The sequence below is a fragment of the Salmo salar genome, chromosome 15, assembly GCF_965601325.2.
Source record: "Salmo salar chromosome 15, fSalSal1, whole genome shotgun sequence".
Lineage (NCBI taxonomy): Eukaryota > Metazoa > Chordata > Actinopteri > Salmoniformes > Salmonidae > Salmo > Salmo salar.
The window spans coordinates 23,420,001-23,438,137 of NC_138305.1; the positions used below are offsets into that span (position 1 = coordinate 23,420,001).

The window sequence follows — 18,137 nt, forward strand, 5'->3', positions numbered from 1 at the left end:
GGTCTTTTATCTCCCCTCAGGTAGGTCCTAGTCTTTTATCTCCTCTCAGGTAGGTCCTAGTCTCCCCTCAGGTAGGTCCTAGTCTCCTAGTCTCCCCTCAGGTAGGTCCTAGTCTCCTAGTCTCCCCTCAGGTAGGTCCTAGTCTCCTCTCAGGTAGGTCCTAGTCTCCCCTCAGATAGGTCCTAGTCTCCCCTCAGGTAGGTCCTAGTCTCCCATCTCCCCTCAGGTAGGTCCTAGTCTCCCCTCAGGTAGGTCCTAGTCTCCCCTCAGGTAGGTCCTAGTCTCTCCTCAGATAGGTCCTAGTCTCCCCTCAGCTAGGTCCTAGTCTCCCCTCAGGTAGGTCCTAGTCTCCCATCTCCCCTCAGGTAGGTCCTAGTCTCCCATCTCCCCTCAGGTAGGTCCTAGTCTCCCCTCAGGTAGGTCCTAGTCTCCCATCTCCCCTCAGGTAGGTCCTAGTCTCCCCTCAGGTAGGTCCTAGTCTCCCATCTCCCCTCAGGTAGATCCTAGTCTCCCCTCAGGTAGGTCCTAGTCTCCCCTCAGGTAGGTCCTAGTCTCCCCTCAGGTAGGTCCTAGTCTCCCATTTCCCCTCAGATAGGTCCTAGTCTCCCCTCAGGTAGGTCCTAGTCTCCCATCTCCCCTCAGGTAGGTCCTAGTCTCCCATCTCCCCTCAGGTAGGTCCTAGTCTCCCCTCAGGTAGGTCCTAGTCTCCCATCTCCCCTCAGGTAGGTCCTAGTCTCCCACCTCCCCTCAGGTAGGTCCTAGTCTCCCATCTCCCCTCAGGTAGGTCCTAGTCTCCCCTCAGGTAGGTCCTAGTCTCCCATCTCCCCTCAGGTAGGTCCTAGTCTCCCCTCAGGTAGGTCCTAGTCTCCTAGTCTCCTCTCAGGTAGGTCCTAGTCTCCCCTCAGGTAGGTCCTAGTCTCCCCTCAGCTAGGTCCTAGTCTCCCCTCAGGTAGGTCCCTAGTCTCCTAGTCTCCCCTCAGGTAGGTCCTAGTCACCTAGTCTCCACTCAGGTAGGTCCTAGTCACCCCTCAGGTAGGTCCTAGTCTCCCATCTCCCCTCAGGTAGGTCCTAGTCTCCCACCTCCCCTCAGGTAGGTCCTAGTCTCCCATCTCCCCTCAGGTAGGTCCTAGTCTACCCTCAGGTAGGTCCTAGTCTCCCATCTCCCCTATGGTAGGTCCTAGTCTCCCATCTCCCCTCAGGTAGGTCCTAGTCTACCCTCAGGTAGGTCCTAGTCTCCCATCTCCCCTCAGGTAGGTCCTAGTCTCCCATCTCCCCTCAGGTAGGTCCTAGTCTCCCCTCAGGTAGGTCCTAGTCTCCCCTCAGGTAGGTCCTAGTCTCCCATCTCCCCTCAGGTAGGTCCTAGTCTCCCCTCAGATAGGTCCTAGTCTCCCCTCAGGTAGGTCCTAGTCTCCCATCTCCCCTCAGGTAGGTCCTAGTCTCCCCTCAGGTAGGTCCTAGTCTCCCCCCAGGTAGGTCCTAGTCTCCCCTCAGATAGGTCCTAGTCTCCCCTCAGCTAGGTCATAGTCTACCCACAGGTAGGTCCTAGTCTCCCATCTCCCCTCAGATAGGTCCTAGTCTCCCCTCAGGTAGGTCCTAGTCTCCCATCTCCCCTCAGGTAGGTCCTAGTCTCCCCTCAGGTAGGTCCTAGTCTCCCATCTCCCCTCAGGTAGGTCCTAGTCTCCCTTCAGGTAGGTCCTAGTCTCCCATCTCCCCTCAGGTAGGTCCTAGTCTCCCATCTCCCCTCAGGTAGGTCCTTGTCTCCCCTCAGGTAGGTCCTAGTCTCCCATCTCCCCTCAGGTAGGTCCTAGTCTCCCATCTCCCCTATGGTAGGTCCTAGTCTCCCATCTCCCCTCAGGTAGGTCCTAGTCTACCCTCAGGTAGGTCCTAGTCTCCCATCTCCCCTCAGGTAGGTCCTAGTCTCCCATCTCCCCTCAGGTAGGTCCTAGTCTCCCCTCAGGTAGGTCCTGGTCTCCCATCTCCCCTCAGGTAGGTCCTAGTCTCCCATCTCCCCTCAGATAGGTCCTAGTCTCCCCTCAGGTAGGTCCTAGTCTCCCCTCAGGTAGGTCCTAGTCTCCCATCTCCCCTCAGGTAGGTCCTAGTCTCCCCTCAGGTAGGTCCTAGTCTCCCCTCAGGTAGGTCCTAGTCTCCCCTCAGGTAGGTCGTAGTCTCCCCTCAGCTAGGTCCTAGTCTCCCCTCAGGTAGGTCCTAGTCTCCCATCTCCCCTCAGGTAGGTCCTAGTCTCCCATCTCCCCTCAGGTAGGTCCTAGTCTCCCCTCAGCTAGGTCCTAGTCTCCCCTCAGGTAGGTCCTAGTCTCCCCTCAGATAGGTCCTAGTCTCCCCTCAGGTAGGTCCTAGTCTCCCATCTCCCCTCAGAAATGTCCTAGTCTCCCCTCAGGTAGGTCCTAGTCTCCCATCTCCCCTCAGGTAGGTCCTAGTCTCCCATCTCCCCTCAGGTAGGTCCTAGTCTCCCATCTCCCCTCAGGTAGGTCCTAGACTCCCCTCAGATAGGTCCTAGTCTCCCCTCAGATAGGTCCTAGTCTCCCCTTAGGTAGGTCCTACTCTCCCCTCAGGTAGGTCCTAGTCTCCTAGTCTCCTCTCAGGTAGGTCCTAGTCTCCCCTCAGGTAGGTCCTAGTCTCCCCTCACTAAGGTCCTAGTCTCCCCTCAGGTAGGTCCTAGTCTCCCATCTCCCCTCAGGTAGGTCCTAGTCTCCCATCTCCCCTCAGGTAGGTCCTAGTCTCCCCTCAGGTAGGTCCTAGTCTCCCATCTCCCCTCAGGTAGGTCCTAGTCTCCCCTCAGGTAGGTCCTAGTCTCCCCTCAGGTAGGTCCTAGTCTCCCCTCAGGTAAGTCCTAGTCTCCCATCTCCCCTCAGGTAGGTCCTAGTCTCCCCTCAGGTAGGTCCTAGTCTCCTAGTCTCCTCTCAGGTAGGTCCTAGTCTCCCCTCAGGTAGGTCCTAGTCTCCCCTCAGCTAGGTCCTAGTCTCCCCTCAGGTAGGTCCTAGTCTCCCATCTCCCCTCAGGTAGGTCCTAGTCTCCCATCTCCCCTCAGGTAGGTCCTAGTCTCCCCTCAGATAGGTCCTAGTCTCCCCTCAGGTAGGTCCTAGTCTCCCATCTCCCCTCAGGTAGGTCCTAGTCTCCCCTCAGCTAGGTCCTAGTCTCCCCTCAGGTAGGTCCTAGTCTCGCCTCAGATAGGTCCTAGTCTCCCCTCTGGTAGGTCCTAGTCTCCCATCTCCCCTCAGGTAGGTCCTAGTCTCCCCTCAGGTAGGTCCTAGTCTCCCCTCAGGTAGGTCCTAGTCTCCCATCTCCCCTCAGGTAGGTCCTAGTCTCCCCTCAGGTAGGTCCTAGTCTCCCCTCAGATAGGTCCTAGTCTCCCCTCAGGTAGGTCCTAGTCTCCCATCTCCCCTCAGGTAGGTCCTAGTCTCCCCTCAGGTAGGTCCTAGTCTCCCCTCAGGTAGGTCCTAGTCTCCCCTCAGGTAGGTCCTAGTCTCCCATCTCCCCTCAGGTAGGTCCTAGTCTCCCATCTCCCCTCAGGTAGGTCCTAGTCTCCCATCTCCCCTCAGGTAGGTCCTAGTCTCCCCTCAGGTAGGTCCTAGTCTCCCATCTCCCCTCACGTAGGTCCTAGTCTCCCCTCAGGTAGGTCCTAGTCTCCCATCTCCCCTCAGGTAGGTCCTAGTCTCCCCTCAGATAGGTCCTAGTCTCCCCTCAGGTAGGTCCTAGTCTCCCCTCAGGTAGGTCCTAGTCTCCCCTCAGATAGGTCCTAGTCTCCCCTCAGGTAGGTCCTAGTCTCCCATCTCCCCTCAGGTAGGTCCTAGTCTCCCCTCAGCTAGGTCCTAGTCTCCCCTCAGGTAGTTCCTAGTCTCCCCTCAGATAGGTCCTAGTCTCCCCTCAGCTAGGTCCTAGTCTCCCCTCAGGTAGGTCCTAGTCTCCCATCTCCCCTCAGATAGGTCCTAGTCTCCCCTCAGGTAGGTCCTAGTCTCCCATCTCCCCTCAGGTACGTCCTAGTCTCCCATCTCCCCTCAGGTAGGCCCTAGTCTCACCTCAGGTAGGTCCTAGTCTCCCATCTCCCCTCAGGTAGGTCCTAGTCTCCCATCTCCCCTCAGGTAGGTCCTAGTCTCCCCTCAGGTAGGTCCTAGTCTCCCATCTCCCCTATGGTAGGTCCTAGTCTCTCATCTCCCCTCATGTAGGTCCTAGTCTCCCATCTCCCCTCAGGTAGATCCTAGTCTCCCCTCAGGTAGGTCCTAGTCTCCCATCTCCCCTCAGGTAGGTCCTAGTCTCCCATCTCCCCTCAGGTAGGTCCTAGTCTCCCCTCAGGTAGGTCCTAGTCTCCCCTCAGGTAGGTCCTAGTCTCCCATCTCCCCTCAGGTAGGTCCTAGTCTCCCCTCAGGTAGGTCCTAGTCTCCCATCTCCCCTCAGGCAGGTCCTTGTCTTCCATCTCCCCTCAGGTAAGTAGATTAACAGAGAATGTTTGGGATGTTACCGTAGTAAACAGCTGGCTAGTTAGAGGTGACGCAAGTAGCGTTTCAATTGGTGACATCAGTCACTCAGAACTTGTAAGTATTTGTTGTTTCCCTTTGCTCTGCAAGAGCCACTGCTTTTTTTTTTTGCAATAACTAATGATGCGTTGTTGGTGACTGTTGTTCGATGTGTTCAGAGGGTCCCAGGTTCGAGCCCAGGTTTGGGCAAGAGAGACGGAAGCAATACTGTTTCAATTTCTAGCTAACGTCCCCATCTAGTGGAGGTTTTGGAACATCACAGGTTGTTACAACTGAAAATAGTCCAGATTTCACATACATAAATATATTTTATGTTAGTAAAAGTTACAAAAATTCAGTAAAATGTTATATGAAATTAACAAAACAAATTAATTTCTCAAAGTTGACCATTCACAATGGACAGAAATTAAAACGACCAAACATGGCATAGTACATTTCTGCATCCATACTGCATGCAAGAACAAAAAAAAACGGTATTTTCAAAAGCAAATAAAATCCATATTCCGAAACACTATGCCCTTTCATAGATGAACATCAACTGTTAAAACATGTATATACTATTTTACTCAATCAATAAAGCTACAGACAGTTTAGATAGAAGTCTCAGTCCACCACTGGGAGAAGAATGGGGGACAAGGGGTCATTCCTCCATTACCTGAAGCTCAATACCAGAGGCTTTCTTTAAGTTCTATACAGAGAACAAAACAACAGCAAACACATCAGAGAACATGACAGACCATTCTATAGAAAACCTTAAATGTGAAATTGTTGAAACGCGGGTTTATATGGACAAGAGGATTTATGTCAAAGGACTATTTATGACCTGATTCCATTTCAGTTGACAGATCTGAAGGACAGAATATGTTAATGTAATTTATAGTATGCTCCAATTGGCCTATGGATGGATTGGTGCCCTCATCAATATTAGAAATAGATCTATCAAGGATTTTAGATCTGTGAACATTGAAGGTGTGGAAGATAGGGACATAAATTGAACTAAAAAGGAACCAATCCCTGTGATTCTCACCTGCTATTGGGCGGTTCTTCCTGGTTTTGTAAATAGTACCTATGGCAACCATGATGGTCTGTGCCACAAAGATAACTATGTCGATGGTCAACTGGACACTGTTAGTGGTACCTGGACAATAGGACAGACAGTGATCAAACACAAACCATGATGTCTTAATACACAGAAACTATGTTTTAAGTGAGAAGTAGGGAAGGTCTGAAGCTGAAAATGTAAAGCAAGGTTTGTATAGAGGATGCTAATTACAATTACCAACAGTCTTTTAGTTGTGCATAAATGAAGATTTTGGTTGCTCAGACTAAATAACATCTTACCAAGTGCACCTGGAGAAGTGGGATTTGGCATCACAGAGGGAACAGGACTTGGGCCTGTTGGTCACGTTAGAAAATGGGGGAATGTCAGTGTTGGCTGGTGGCACTTAAAATTAGAAGACGGGCTCACAGAAATGGCTGGAACGGAATAAATGGAATGGTATCAAACACATTAAACATGTGGTTTCCATGTTGATACCGTTCCATTCCAGTCATTATTGTGAGCCTGTCCTCCCCTCACCACCCTTCTCTGGAATACAGACAACCAACATGCAATCAAAAAAGGCTGATTTATAACTACTTGATGAAATGGTATCGATATCTATGTGATAGTGTCTACCTGAGAATGTAATTGAGGAGCAGTTTGGATAAACCACGTTGGGACACGGCAAACTGACGTCGTTTCCCACATTGGAGTACAGAGAGTCAACACTGGATAGAAAGAACTCGTTTCTTCTTCTTTTGTACATTTAGTTTTTTGTTTAGTTCAGTTACATGCTGAAATACAAATCCCGTGTTAAATAAATAAATACATACATCATTAAAACAATTTAATGCTGAACTTTAGGCAAATAAAACCAAGACAGGTGCTTATAGTGAACGATGAAACTCACCATATTTTGAGTTGAATGTATGACTCAAGTGTTTGAGACGTTGTTTAAACGGCAGTCCAAGAAGCCCCTTTCCCCCATAGCAGGGTTTGAGACGTTGTTTAAACTGCAGTCCAAGAAGCCCCTTTCCCCTATAGCAGGGTTTGAGACGTTGTTTAAACGGCAGTCCAAGAAGCCCCTTTCCCCCACAGCAGGGTTTGAGACGTTGTTTAAACTGCAGTCCAAGAAGCCCCTTTCCCCTATAGCAGGGTTTGAGACGTTGTTTAAACGGCAGTCCAAGAAGCCCCTTTCCCCACAGCAGGGTTTGAGACGTTGTTTAAACTGCAGTCCAAGAAGCCCCTTTCCCCTATAGCAGGGTTTGAGACGTTGTTTAAACGGCAGTCCAAGAAGCCCCTTTCCCCCACAGCAGGGTTGGAGACGTTGTTTAAACGGCAGTCCAAGAAGCCCCTTTCCCCCATAGCAGGGTTTGAGACATTGTTTAAACGGCAGTCCAAGAAGCCCCTTTCCCCCATAGCAGGGTTTGAGACGTTGTTTAAACTGCAGTCCAAGAAGCCCCTTTCCCCTATAGCAGGGTTTGAGACGTTGTTTAAACGGCAGTCCAAGAAGCCCCTTTCCCCCATAGCAGGGTTGGAGACGTTGTTTAAACGGCAGTCCAAGAAGCCCCTTTCCCCCATAGCAGGGTTTGAGATGTTGTTTAAACGACAGTACAAGCCCCCCCCCCATAACATTCAGTAAGTTACGAGTCAAGAGAAGAGCAGTGATCACTAGTTCCATCAGAAGTCTATTATGTCTGTCCACAGCCATGACCTCTCTGTGTCTCTGTCTGTATGATCTCTGTCTGTATGATCTCTGTCTCTATGATCTCTGTGTCTCTGTCTGTATGATCTCTGTCTGTATGATCTCTGTCTGTATGATCTCTGTGTATGTCTGTATGATCTCTGTGCAGTAATACCCTATGGGGACATTTTATTGAATTCAATCACTTTTTGACAGAATCCCTTTTGATTTACAGTTGAAGTCGGAAGTATACGTAGCCAAATACATTTAAACTCAGTTTTTCACAATTCCTGACATTTAATCCTAGTAAAAATTCACTGTCTTAGGTCAGTTAGGATCCCCACTTTATTGTAAGAATGTGAAATGTCTGAATAATAGTAGAGAGAATGATTTATTTCAGCTTTTGTTTCTTTCATCACATTCCCAGTGGGTCAGAAGTTTACATACACTCAATTAGTATTTGGTAGCATTGCCTTTAAATTGTTTACTTGGGTCAAACGTTTCGGGTAGCCTTCCACAAGCTACCCACAATAAGTTGGGTGAATTTTGACCCATTCCTCCTGACAGAGCTGGTGTAAATGAGTCAGGTTTGTAGGCCTCCTTGCTTGCACACGCTTTTTCAGTTCTGCCCACATATTTTTATAGGATTGAGGTCAGGGCTTTGTGATGGCCACTCCAATACCTTGACTTTGTTGTCCTCAAGCCATTTTGCCACAACTTTGGAAGCATGCTTGGGGTCATTGTCCATTTGGAAGACCCATTTGCGACCAAGCTTTAACTTCCTGACTGATGTCTTGAGATGTTCCTTCAATATATCCACATAATTTTCCTACCTCATGATGCCATCTATTTTGTGAAGTGCACCAGTCCCTCCTGCAGCAAAGAACCCCCACAACATGATGCTGCCACCCCCGTGCTTCACAGTTGGGATGGTGTTCTTCGGCTTGTAAGCCTCCCCCTTTTCCTCCAAACATAACGATGGTCATTATGGCCAAACAGTTCTATTTAAGTGAAATAATCTGTCTGTAAACAATTGTTGGAAATGTACTTGTGTCACGCACAAAGTAGATGTCCTAACCGACTTGACAAAACTATAGTTTGTTAACAAGAAATTTGTGGAGTGGTTGAAAAACTAGTTTTAATGACTCCAACCTAAGTGCATGTAAACTTCCGACTTCAACTGTGGCAGGGTTGGAATTATGTTGAATATCATATTTGATTAGTCATATTTTATTTGAACTTGTTTCAATGTTGACAGTAAAATTGTATATTTGAATCAATGTCATTGTTGCAATGTCAGGCCATCAACCTAAATGAAGACATACCTACCTGTATTGAAATAAAATGTGAATCCACAGTCCAACGATTTCTGCCTGAACAGTGACTCCTACTGGTGTATGAAGACTAATGTATTTCAGTGAGAACTAGTCTACTGTACCATCCAGATACCTACCTCTATGTACCCTGCTTAGCTTTGAAAATAAGCTGTGTTCGTTTCTGCTGAGCTGCCATGTCAACACCTATGGATACTGATCAGCTTCCATACTCCTTTGCGTAGACCAATAGGCTACCTGAATAAAATTCACAAGTTGAAAGTAACTCCTCCTACTTTTCTTATTTAAACAAGCTGTATGTGAAAGTAAATTCGGAGTGAGGTTGGGTTTATGTTGGCTACATTGACATGTGATTTACCCAAAGGACACTATCATTTCAACGTGTAGCTAGGTTTACTGTCATTCATTCATGGTAACAAGTAGTTACCATTAGCCCTATAAATAGGATGCCAAATTCATGACATTAATATTAAGCCTTTACGTTTGGATATAGTTTTGTATAAATATGTTATTCATCGTTTCTATGGATAAGATAATATCCAAATGTAAATGTCTCTTATATTGATATCATGAGTTTGGCGTTATATTTATAGAGCTAAGTTGCCAAAAGGCAATCTTTGACATGATAACAAAACTTTCTGTTTAGTGTATACCCCTGGTAAAGGCAATCTTTTCCATGGTAACAAAATGTTCTGTTTAGTGTATACCCCTGGTAAAGGCAATCTTTTCCATGGTAGCAAAACTTTCTGTTTAGTGTATACCCCTGGTAAAGGCAATCTTTTCCATGGTAACAAAACGTTCTGTTTAGTGTATACCCCTGGTAAAGGCAATCTTTTCCATGGTAACAAAACGTTCTGTTTAGTTGCAAAATACACAAAAAAAAATGTTTTTCTTCTACTTAAATGTCTGAAAAGCCTAATCATTTACTGTAAATTGATATTTTGTGGTTAAACTGAAATACTACTTATGATCATTTCTCTCTCTGCCCAACATTAGAAAAACAGAAGTGGTCTAAGCTGAAGGACCAGTGTTGCTGGTGTGTGTGTGTGTGTGTGTGTGTGTGTGTGTGTGTGTGTGTGTGTGTGTGTGTGTGTGTGTGTGTGTGTGTGTGTGTGTGTGTGTGTGTGTGTGTGTGAGCGTGTGTGTGTTGGATTGGGAGCAAAAATACACATTTCCATTTACTGCAAGATAATAAATAAATCTGTTTCTTCTTCTCTTTCTCCTCGTTGTTTCAGACTGTGGGGAGAAGATCACTCTATGTATCTCCGTCCTCCTCTCCCTCACCGTCTTCCTGCTCCTCATCACAGAGATCATCCCTTCCACCTCCCTGGTCATCCCTCTGATTGGAGAGTACCTCCTCTTCACCATGATCTTCGTCACTCTCTCCATCGTCATCACCGTGTTTGTCCTCAACGTCCACCACCGCTCCCCAGGGACCCATAAGATGCCTCGCTGGGTCCACTCTGTCTTCCTGGACCTGATCCCCAGGTGGCTGTTCATGAGGCGGCCTGCGCCGGACGGAAGGAAACGCAGGTTGTTGATGCTCCAGCAGGGGGCAGCGATGGCATGGCACCAGGGACGGACCATCACCGCCAGACCAGCAGGTTAGGTGCTGATAATGATGAGGACCACATGGGAAATCAGTCCCTAGACTCTGTGTGCATCCCAAATGGCACCATGTTTCCTCTATACTGCCCTGACCAGGACAAATGGCACCATATTCCTTCTATACTCCCCTGACCAGGACAAATGGCACCATGTTTCCTCTATACTGCCCTGACCAGGACAAATGGCACCATATTCCTTCTATACTCCCCTGACCAGGACAAATGGCACCATATTCCTTCTATACTCCCCTGACCAGGACAAATGGCACCATGTTTCCTCTATACTGCCCTGACCAGGACAAATGGCACCATATTCCTTCTATACTGCCCTGACCAGGACAAATGGCACCATATTCCTTCTATACTGCCCTGACCAGGACAAATGGCACCATGTTTCCTCTATACTGCCCTGACCAGGACAAATGGCACCATGTTCCCTATATGCTTCCCTGACCAGGACAAATGGCACCATGTTCCCTATATGCTGCCCTGACCAGGACATATGGCATCATGTTCCCTCTATACTGCCCTGACCAGGACAAATGGCACCATATTCCTTCTATACTGAACTGACCAGGACAAATGGCATCATATTCCTTCTATACTGAAATGACCAGGACAAATGGCACCATATCCCTTCAATACTGAACTGACCAGGACAAATGGCACCATATTCTTTTTATACTGCCCTGACCAGGACAAATGGCACCATGTTCCCTATATGCACCCCTGACCAGGACATATGGCACCATGTTCCCTCTATACTGCCCTGAGCAGGACAAATGACACCATGTTCCCTATATGCTTCCCTGACCAAGACAAATGGCACCATGTTTCCTCTATACTGCCCTGACCAGGACAAATGGCACCATGTTCCCTATATGCTGCCCTGACCAGGACAAATGGCAGCATGTTCCCTCTATACTGCCCTGACCAGGACAAATGGCACCATGTTCCCTATATGCTTCCCTGACCAGGACAAATGGCACCATGTTCCCTATATGCTTCCCTGACCAGGATAAATGGCACCATGTTTCCTCTATACTGCCCTGACTAGGACAAATGGCACCATGTTTCCTCTATACTGCCCTGACTAAGACAAATGGCACCATGTTTCCTCTATACTGCCCTGACCAGGACAAATGGCACCATGTTTCCTCTATACTGCCCTGACCAGGACAAATGGCACCATGTTTCCTCTATACTGCCCTGACCAGGACAAATGGCACCATATTCCTCTATACTGCCCTGACCAGGACGTACCACCACCACCACTACCAGACTACCAGATTAGTTTCTTTACATTTTTAACCAGAAAGTCCCATTGAAGTCAGACAACCTTTTTCCTAAGTGAGACCTGGGTCCATATCCACAAAGAGCCTCTTTAGTCATAAGTGTCCCACCTAGTGGACAGCTGTCCTCACCAGTTCAGAGTTGAGGCCTAATTCATATTATATGCCTAAGTACTTATAAACACTAGGATAATAAATAATCACATATTTTTCTTAAAGTTATTTCATGAACCTAAATCATGTTATTTCAAGTTGTCCCTTTGGAGCACATGCTAAAGCGATTTAGAGTAGATGAATGGGAGTGATCAGCAGGGCCGGATAAAGAAATCACAGGCTGTAGGGCTTTTTTCAATTCATCGGTTCATGGACTCTACAAGGTGTTGAAAGTATTCCACAGGGATGCTGGCCATGTTGACTCCAATGCATCCCACAGTTGTGTCAAGTTGGCTGGATGTCCTTTGGACAGTAGACCATTTTTGATACATGAAACCCATCATCGTTCATGACACAAACCAGTGCGCCTGGTACCTACTACCATACCCTGTACAAAGGCACTTCAATCTTTTGTCAAAGGATTCTCAGACCATAAGATACAATATTCTCTGGTCTGATGAAACCAAGATTGAACTCTTAATGCCAAGCGTCACGTCTGGAGGAAACCTGGCACCATCCCTACGGTGAAGCATGGTGCTGGCAGCATCATGCTGTAGGGATGTTTTTCAGCGATATGAACTGGGAGACTAGTTAGGATCAAGGGAAAGATGACCGGAGCAAAGTACAAAGAGATCCTTGATGAAAACCTACTCCAGAGCACTCAGGACCTCAGACTGGGGTGAAGGTTCCCCTTCCAACAGGACAATGACCCTAAACGCAGGAGTGGCATTGGGACAAGTTTCTGAATGTCCTTCAGTGGCCCAGCCAGAGCCCGGACTGGAACCCGATCAAACATCTCTGGAGAGACCTGAAAATAGCTGTGCAGCGATGCTCCCAATCCAACCTGACAGTGCTGGAAAGGATCTGCAGAGAAGAATGGGAAAAATTACTTTAATCGCTGCCAAAGGTGCTTCAACAAAGTATTGAGTAAAGTGTCTGAATACTTAAGTCATATTTCCATTTTTTTTTAAATATAAATTAGCAAACAGTCTTGTTTGCTTTGTCATTATGGGGATTTTGCTTTGTCATTATGGGGTATTATGTGTAGATTGATGAGGATTGATAACGTAACAAGTGGAAAAAGTCCAAAAGTCACTTTCCGAAGGCACTGTATATACAGTGGGGAGAACAAGTATTTGATACAATGCCGATTTTGCAGGTTTTCCTACTTACAAAGCATGTAGAGGTCTGTCATTTTTATCATAGGTACACTTCAACTGTGAGAGACGGAATCTAAAACAAAAATCCAGAAAATCACATTGTATGATTTTTAAGTAATTCATTTGCATTTTATTGCATGACATAAGTATTTGATACATCAGAAAAGCAGAACTTAATATTTGGTACAGAAACCTTTGTTTGCAATTACAGAGATCATACTTTTCCTGTAGTTCTTGACCAGGTTTGCACACACTGCAGCAGGGATTTTGGCCCACTCCTCCATACAGACCTTCTCCAGATCCTTCAGGTTTCGGGGCTGTCGCTGGGCATTACGGACTTTCAGCTCCCTCCAAAGATTTTCTATTGGGTTCAGGTCTGGAGACTGGCTAGGCCACTCCAGGACCTTGAGATGCTTCTTACGGAGCCACTCCTTAGTTGCCCTGGCTGTGTGTTTCAGGTCGTTGTCATGCTGGAAGACCCAGCCACGACCCATCTTCAATTCTATTTTTGTCTCATCAGACCACATGACCTTCTCCCATTCCTCCTCTGGATCATCCAGATGGTCATTGGCAAACTTCAGACGGGCCTGGACATGCGCTGGCTTGAGCAGGGGGACCTTGCGTGCGCTGCAGGATTTTCATCCATGACGGCGTAGTATGTTACTAATCGTTTTCTTTGAGACTGTGGTCCCAGCTCTCTTCAGGTCATTGACCAGGTCCTGCCGTGTAGTTCTGGGCTGATCCCTCACCTTCCTCATGATCATTGATGCCCCACGAGGTGAGATCTTGCATGGAGCCCCAGACCGAGGGTGATTGACCGTCATCTTGAACTTCTTCCATTTTCTAATAATTGCGCCAACAGTTGTTGCCTTCTCACCAAGCTGCTTGCCTATTGTCCTGTAGCCCATCCCAGCCTTGTGCAGGTCTACAATTTTATTCCTGATGTCCTTACACAGCTCTCTGGTCTTGGCCATTGTGGAGAGGTTGGAGTCTGTTTGATTGAGTGTGTGGACAGGTGTCTTTTATACAGGTAAGGAGTTCAAACAGGTGCAGTTAATACAGGTAATGAGTGGAGAACAGGAGTGCTTCTTAAAGAAAAACTAACAGGTCTGTGAGAGCCGGAATTCTTACTGGTTGGTAGGTGATCAAATACTTATGCCATGCAATAAAATGCAAATTAATTACTTAAAAATCATACAACGTGATTTCTCTCACAGTTGAAGTGTACCTATGATAAAAATGACTGACCTCTACATGCTTTGTAAGTAGGAAAACCTGCAAAATCGGCAGTGTATCAAATACTTGTTCTCCCCACTGTATGTTGTATATACTCCCATAGAAGAGACAACTCTTTGGGGCCCCTTCCCGGACACAGATTCATCCCAGTCTTCCACTAACAACCACTCTCAGTGAACATGTCTTTTAAGTCCAAGCCTAGACAATCTGTGTCCTGGAAACCAGCCCTATATGTATTTCAAATTTCTCAAATTAATTTCCTTCTTTCTCCCAGGCCTAGGCCCTCCTCCTTTCCTCAGCACCTCAGCCAGCTGGCTCCGGGACGGAGGAGGGACAACGGAGGACCTCCAAAGACGGAGCCCCTGTTATGAGGACCTTGAGCTGGGGGAGCTGACGTCCTACTTCTCCTTCCGTCCTCCGTCACCCAGACCTCCGGGCTCCACCCCTCCACCCCAGCAGAACCATCCACACCCGGGGGCAGGGCAGCCCCATAACCGCCTGGATGGAGGGGTTGAAGGAGGAGGAGGAGGAGGGGTGCATAGAAGGGTTAACCTGACCCAGCGACCGGCTAACTTGGTGTCAGACTCTAGAGGGATAGAGTTCCCTTTGTCTCCCAGCATGATACGTGCTCTGGAGGGACTGCACTATATCGCAGACCACCTGAGGGCAGAGGATGCTGACTTTAGTGTGAGTATTTATGATGTAGTGTGGTTATGGTGTAACATAACTTGCAACAGACTTTAGTGTGAGTGGTTATGGCATACAGATCCTTTGTATTCCAGTAAAAGGATCTTTCCATTTCTGAAATGCCAAGTATCTACAATGACTATACAGTTTACCCAGAAATGCACTGTGTTCCTGAAAACCATTTGGTAGTGCCGGTACACCGGTATATTGGTTATGACAGGCATAAGGTTACACAGATGAACAGGGTAGTATTTGTAGCTCTAATATTGCACATAGCTGCTATTTTTTTGTAGAACATTGAATTACAAAGATTGTTCAACTTAAACCATCATGATCATTGCACTAAATCCAACTAAAATTGTTACCATTCATTCATGTCTCTCTCTCTCATCTCACTCTCCATCAAGGTGAAGGAAGATTGGAAGTACGTTGCCATGGTGATCGACCGTATCTTCCTGTGGATGTTTATCATTGTATGTCTCCTAGGAACCATTGGACTCTTCCTCCCTCCCTGGCTGGCTGGCATGATATAGGACCTGTACTCTTCCTCCCTACCTGGCTGGCTGGCATGATATAGGACCTGTACTCTTCCTCCCTCCCTGGCTGGCTGGCCAGCATGATATAGGACCTGTACTCTTCCTTCCTACCTGGCTGGCTGGCCAGCATGATATAGGACCTGTACTCTTCCTCCCTCCCTGGCTGGCTGGCCAGCATGATATAGGACCTGTACTCTTCCTCCCTCCCTGGCTGGCTGGCTGGCCAGCATGATATAGGACCTGTACTCTTCCTCCCTCCCTGGCTGGCTGGCCAGCATGATATAGGACCTGTACTCTTCCTCCCTCCCTGGCTGGCTGGCCAGCATGATATAGGACCTGTACTCTTCCTCCCTCCCTGGCTGGCTGGCCAGCATGATATAGGACCTGTACTCTTCCTCCCGACCTGGCTGGCTGGCCAGCATGATATAGGACCTGTACTCTTCCTCCCTCCCTGGCTGGCTGGCCAGCATGATATAGGACCTGGACTCTTCCTTCCTACCCGGCTGGCCAGCATGATTTAGGACCTGGACTCTTCCTTCCTACCCGGCTGGCCAGCATGATTTAGGACCTGGACTCTTCCTTCCTACCCGCCTGGCCGGCATGATTTAGGACCTGGGGTCTGGGCCTGAGATCTACCATGCCTGGCCGGCATGATTTAGGACCTGGGGTCTGGGCCTGAGATCTACCATGCCTGGCCGGCATGATTTAGGACCTGGGGTCTGGGCCTGAGATCTACCATGCCTGGCCAGCATGATTTAGGACCTGGGGTCTGGGCCTGAGATCTACCATTCCTGGCACAAGACTGGCTGGCATCACCTAGGACCTGCAGACTTAACCTCTACCTTCTGCCCCCGGAGCAGGCTGGCACAGTGGAACTAGCACTACGACAATGGTGTGCAGTAACTTGAACCAATAGGTTTTTTTATTGCAGAAAATGATGGTTTAGGAAGAGATGAACTGTTACGGAACATCATGTTCAAGCAGGCAGAGGACCGTCGGGCACGGTAACAGTGCAAAAGCGCTCTCTAGTGGAAGCTTTCTGTTCCACAGGGGGAAAAAAACTGGAATAAACAGAACTGAGGAATTAACTAGATGAATGACTGGCACTACCAATGTACTGCTTCATATTGGAGAAGCAATGACTTGTGGGTAAATGCTATCCAATAAGGTGACTGTCTGCTTTTTACCTCAAAGGACAAATAAGTTGCATGCTCTACTACTGGAAAAATAAAAAAATTGATAATATGAACACTGAATCAGTTTGCATTGCAAAGCAGAGCAGAACATATTTATATTGACTGAGCTGTTCCAGATCGCTGATGCTGTTGCTGCCATAACAATATCAAACACAAGCTGCTGTGGTAATAAATACTGTATAGACAGAAACGCATGTTTTTAGTTAACTGATTTAATGTTTGCACCAAGAGTACTGATTGAAGTCTATACATTGGCCTAATGTAAGAGAATGGGAACATCCTGAACAAAAAAACACAAAAAAATGTTTGTTAATAACCACAATTACGACACAAAATTATAATTTTTGTAACGTTGGGACTATAATGTTCTATCGAGCATTAAAGTTTTCACATCCTTGATCTCAGAACTGTTTTGATGTGAATTCTTCTTTCATAACCCAGTAAGGTCGTCACCTTAAAGGTAGCCCAAGTACAGAGTATAGATAGATAGTAGTTTATGGCTCTGAAATGTCAATCTGTGTTCAGCCATGAGGTTCAATCAAATACACATCTTAATTAGACATGTTCAGTTTTAAAGAAGACTGTAGCTATTTGAATACATAAATGATAGATGAATGCACTATTTACATAAAATAGAGTCAGAACACCATCATCAAATACATGAAGAAATGTATTACGATCATCAGAGTAATTATTGTCGTCACTTAACAACTCTGTCACATCAACGTTTACTTACTTTAAGATTTCTGACAGTGTCGCCGTTGTTTTTATTTTCTTGCGTTGCATTATTGCTGGCTAGACTAGCCTAGACCATACTTAGGAGGGAGATGGTAAAGACTTGTTCTGATTGGTCCATCTGTATTTGTTCATGCTTGTGATTGGATTGAAGATTGCGCTAAGTTCAAATGGCTTTATGCAGATATAATTTTCAAGTTTTTCCATTTTTTTTCCACTTAACATTAACTTTAAAAAAAAGTATAATTTCACAGATATAGGAATAAATCCTCTCTAGGGTATGTGGGACGCTAGCGTGACATTGCAGAGAGCCAAATTCAAAAACAGAAATACTCATTATAAAAATTCATAAAAAACATACAAGTGTTATACATCGGCTTAAAGATTAACTTCTTGTTAATCCAACCGCTGTGTCAGATTTCAAAAAGGCTTTACGGAGAAAGCAAACCATGCGATTTTCTGAGGACAGCGCCCAGCACGTAAAAGCATACAAGCATTTTCCAGCCAGGTCACAAAAGTCAGAAAGTCACAAAAGTCAGAGAGTCACAAAAGTCAGAAAATAGCGATAAAATTAATCACTTACCTTTGATCTTCATCTGGTTGCACTCACAAGACACCCAGTTACACAGTAAATGTTCGTTTTGTTCGATAAAGTCCCTCTTTATGTCCCAAAAACACTGTTTTGTTGCCGCGTTTTGTTCAGCAATCCAATGGCTCCAAGGCGGTCACAGCAGGCAGACGAATACGTACTAAAAGTACCGGTAAAGTTCGTCGAAATATGTCAAACGATGTTTATAATTAATCCTCAGGTTGCTTATTGTCTTTATAATCAATAATATTTCAACTGGACAATACCGTTTTCAATAGAAAGGAAAAATAACAAACGTGAGCGCGCCAGATCAGGTCTGCAAAGCTCCTCTGTCCTCTGACCAAAATGGCTGTTTACTCGTCATTTTTCAAAATAAAAGCCTGAAACCATGTCTAA

General features: G+C 46.7%; 1 protein-coding gene across 1 annotated transcript in view; it reads left to right on the forward strand.

The window, feature by feature from the left end:
• LOC106571024 (neuronal acetylcholine receptor subunit alpha-2) overlaps positions 1 to 16,924 on the forward strand; it is a 55,281-nt gene extending 38,357 nt beyond the window's left edge. The window contains exons 6-9 of the mRNA XM_045695527.2: positions 1 to 20; positions 9,786 to 10,154; positions 14,273 to 14,685; positions 15,093 to 16,924. The exon at positions 1 to 20 is cut by the window's left edge and continues 203 nt beyond it. Of these exons, the coding sequence (XP_045551483.1) occupies positions 1 to 20; positions 9,786 to 10,154; positions 14,273 to 14,685; positions 15,093 to 15,218 (928 nt within the window). The 3' untranslated portion in view covers positions 15,219 to 16,924. The remainder of the gene's footprint in view (positions 21 to 9,785; positions 10,155 to 14,272; positions 14,686 to 15,092) is intronic.
• Positions 16,925 to 18,137: the final 1,213 nt, after the last annotated feature.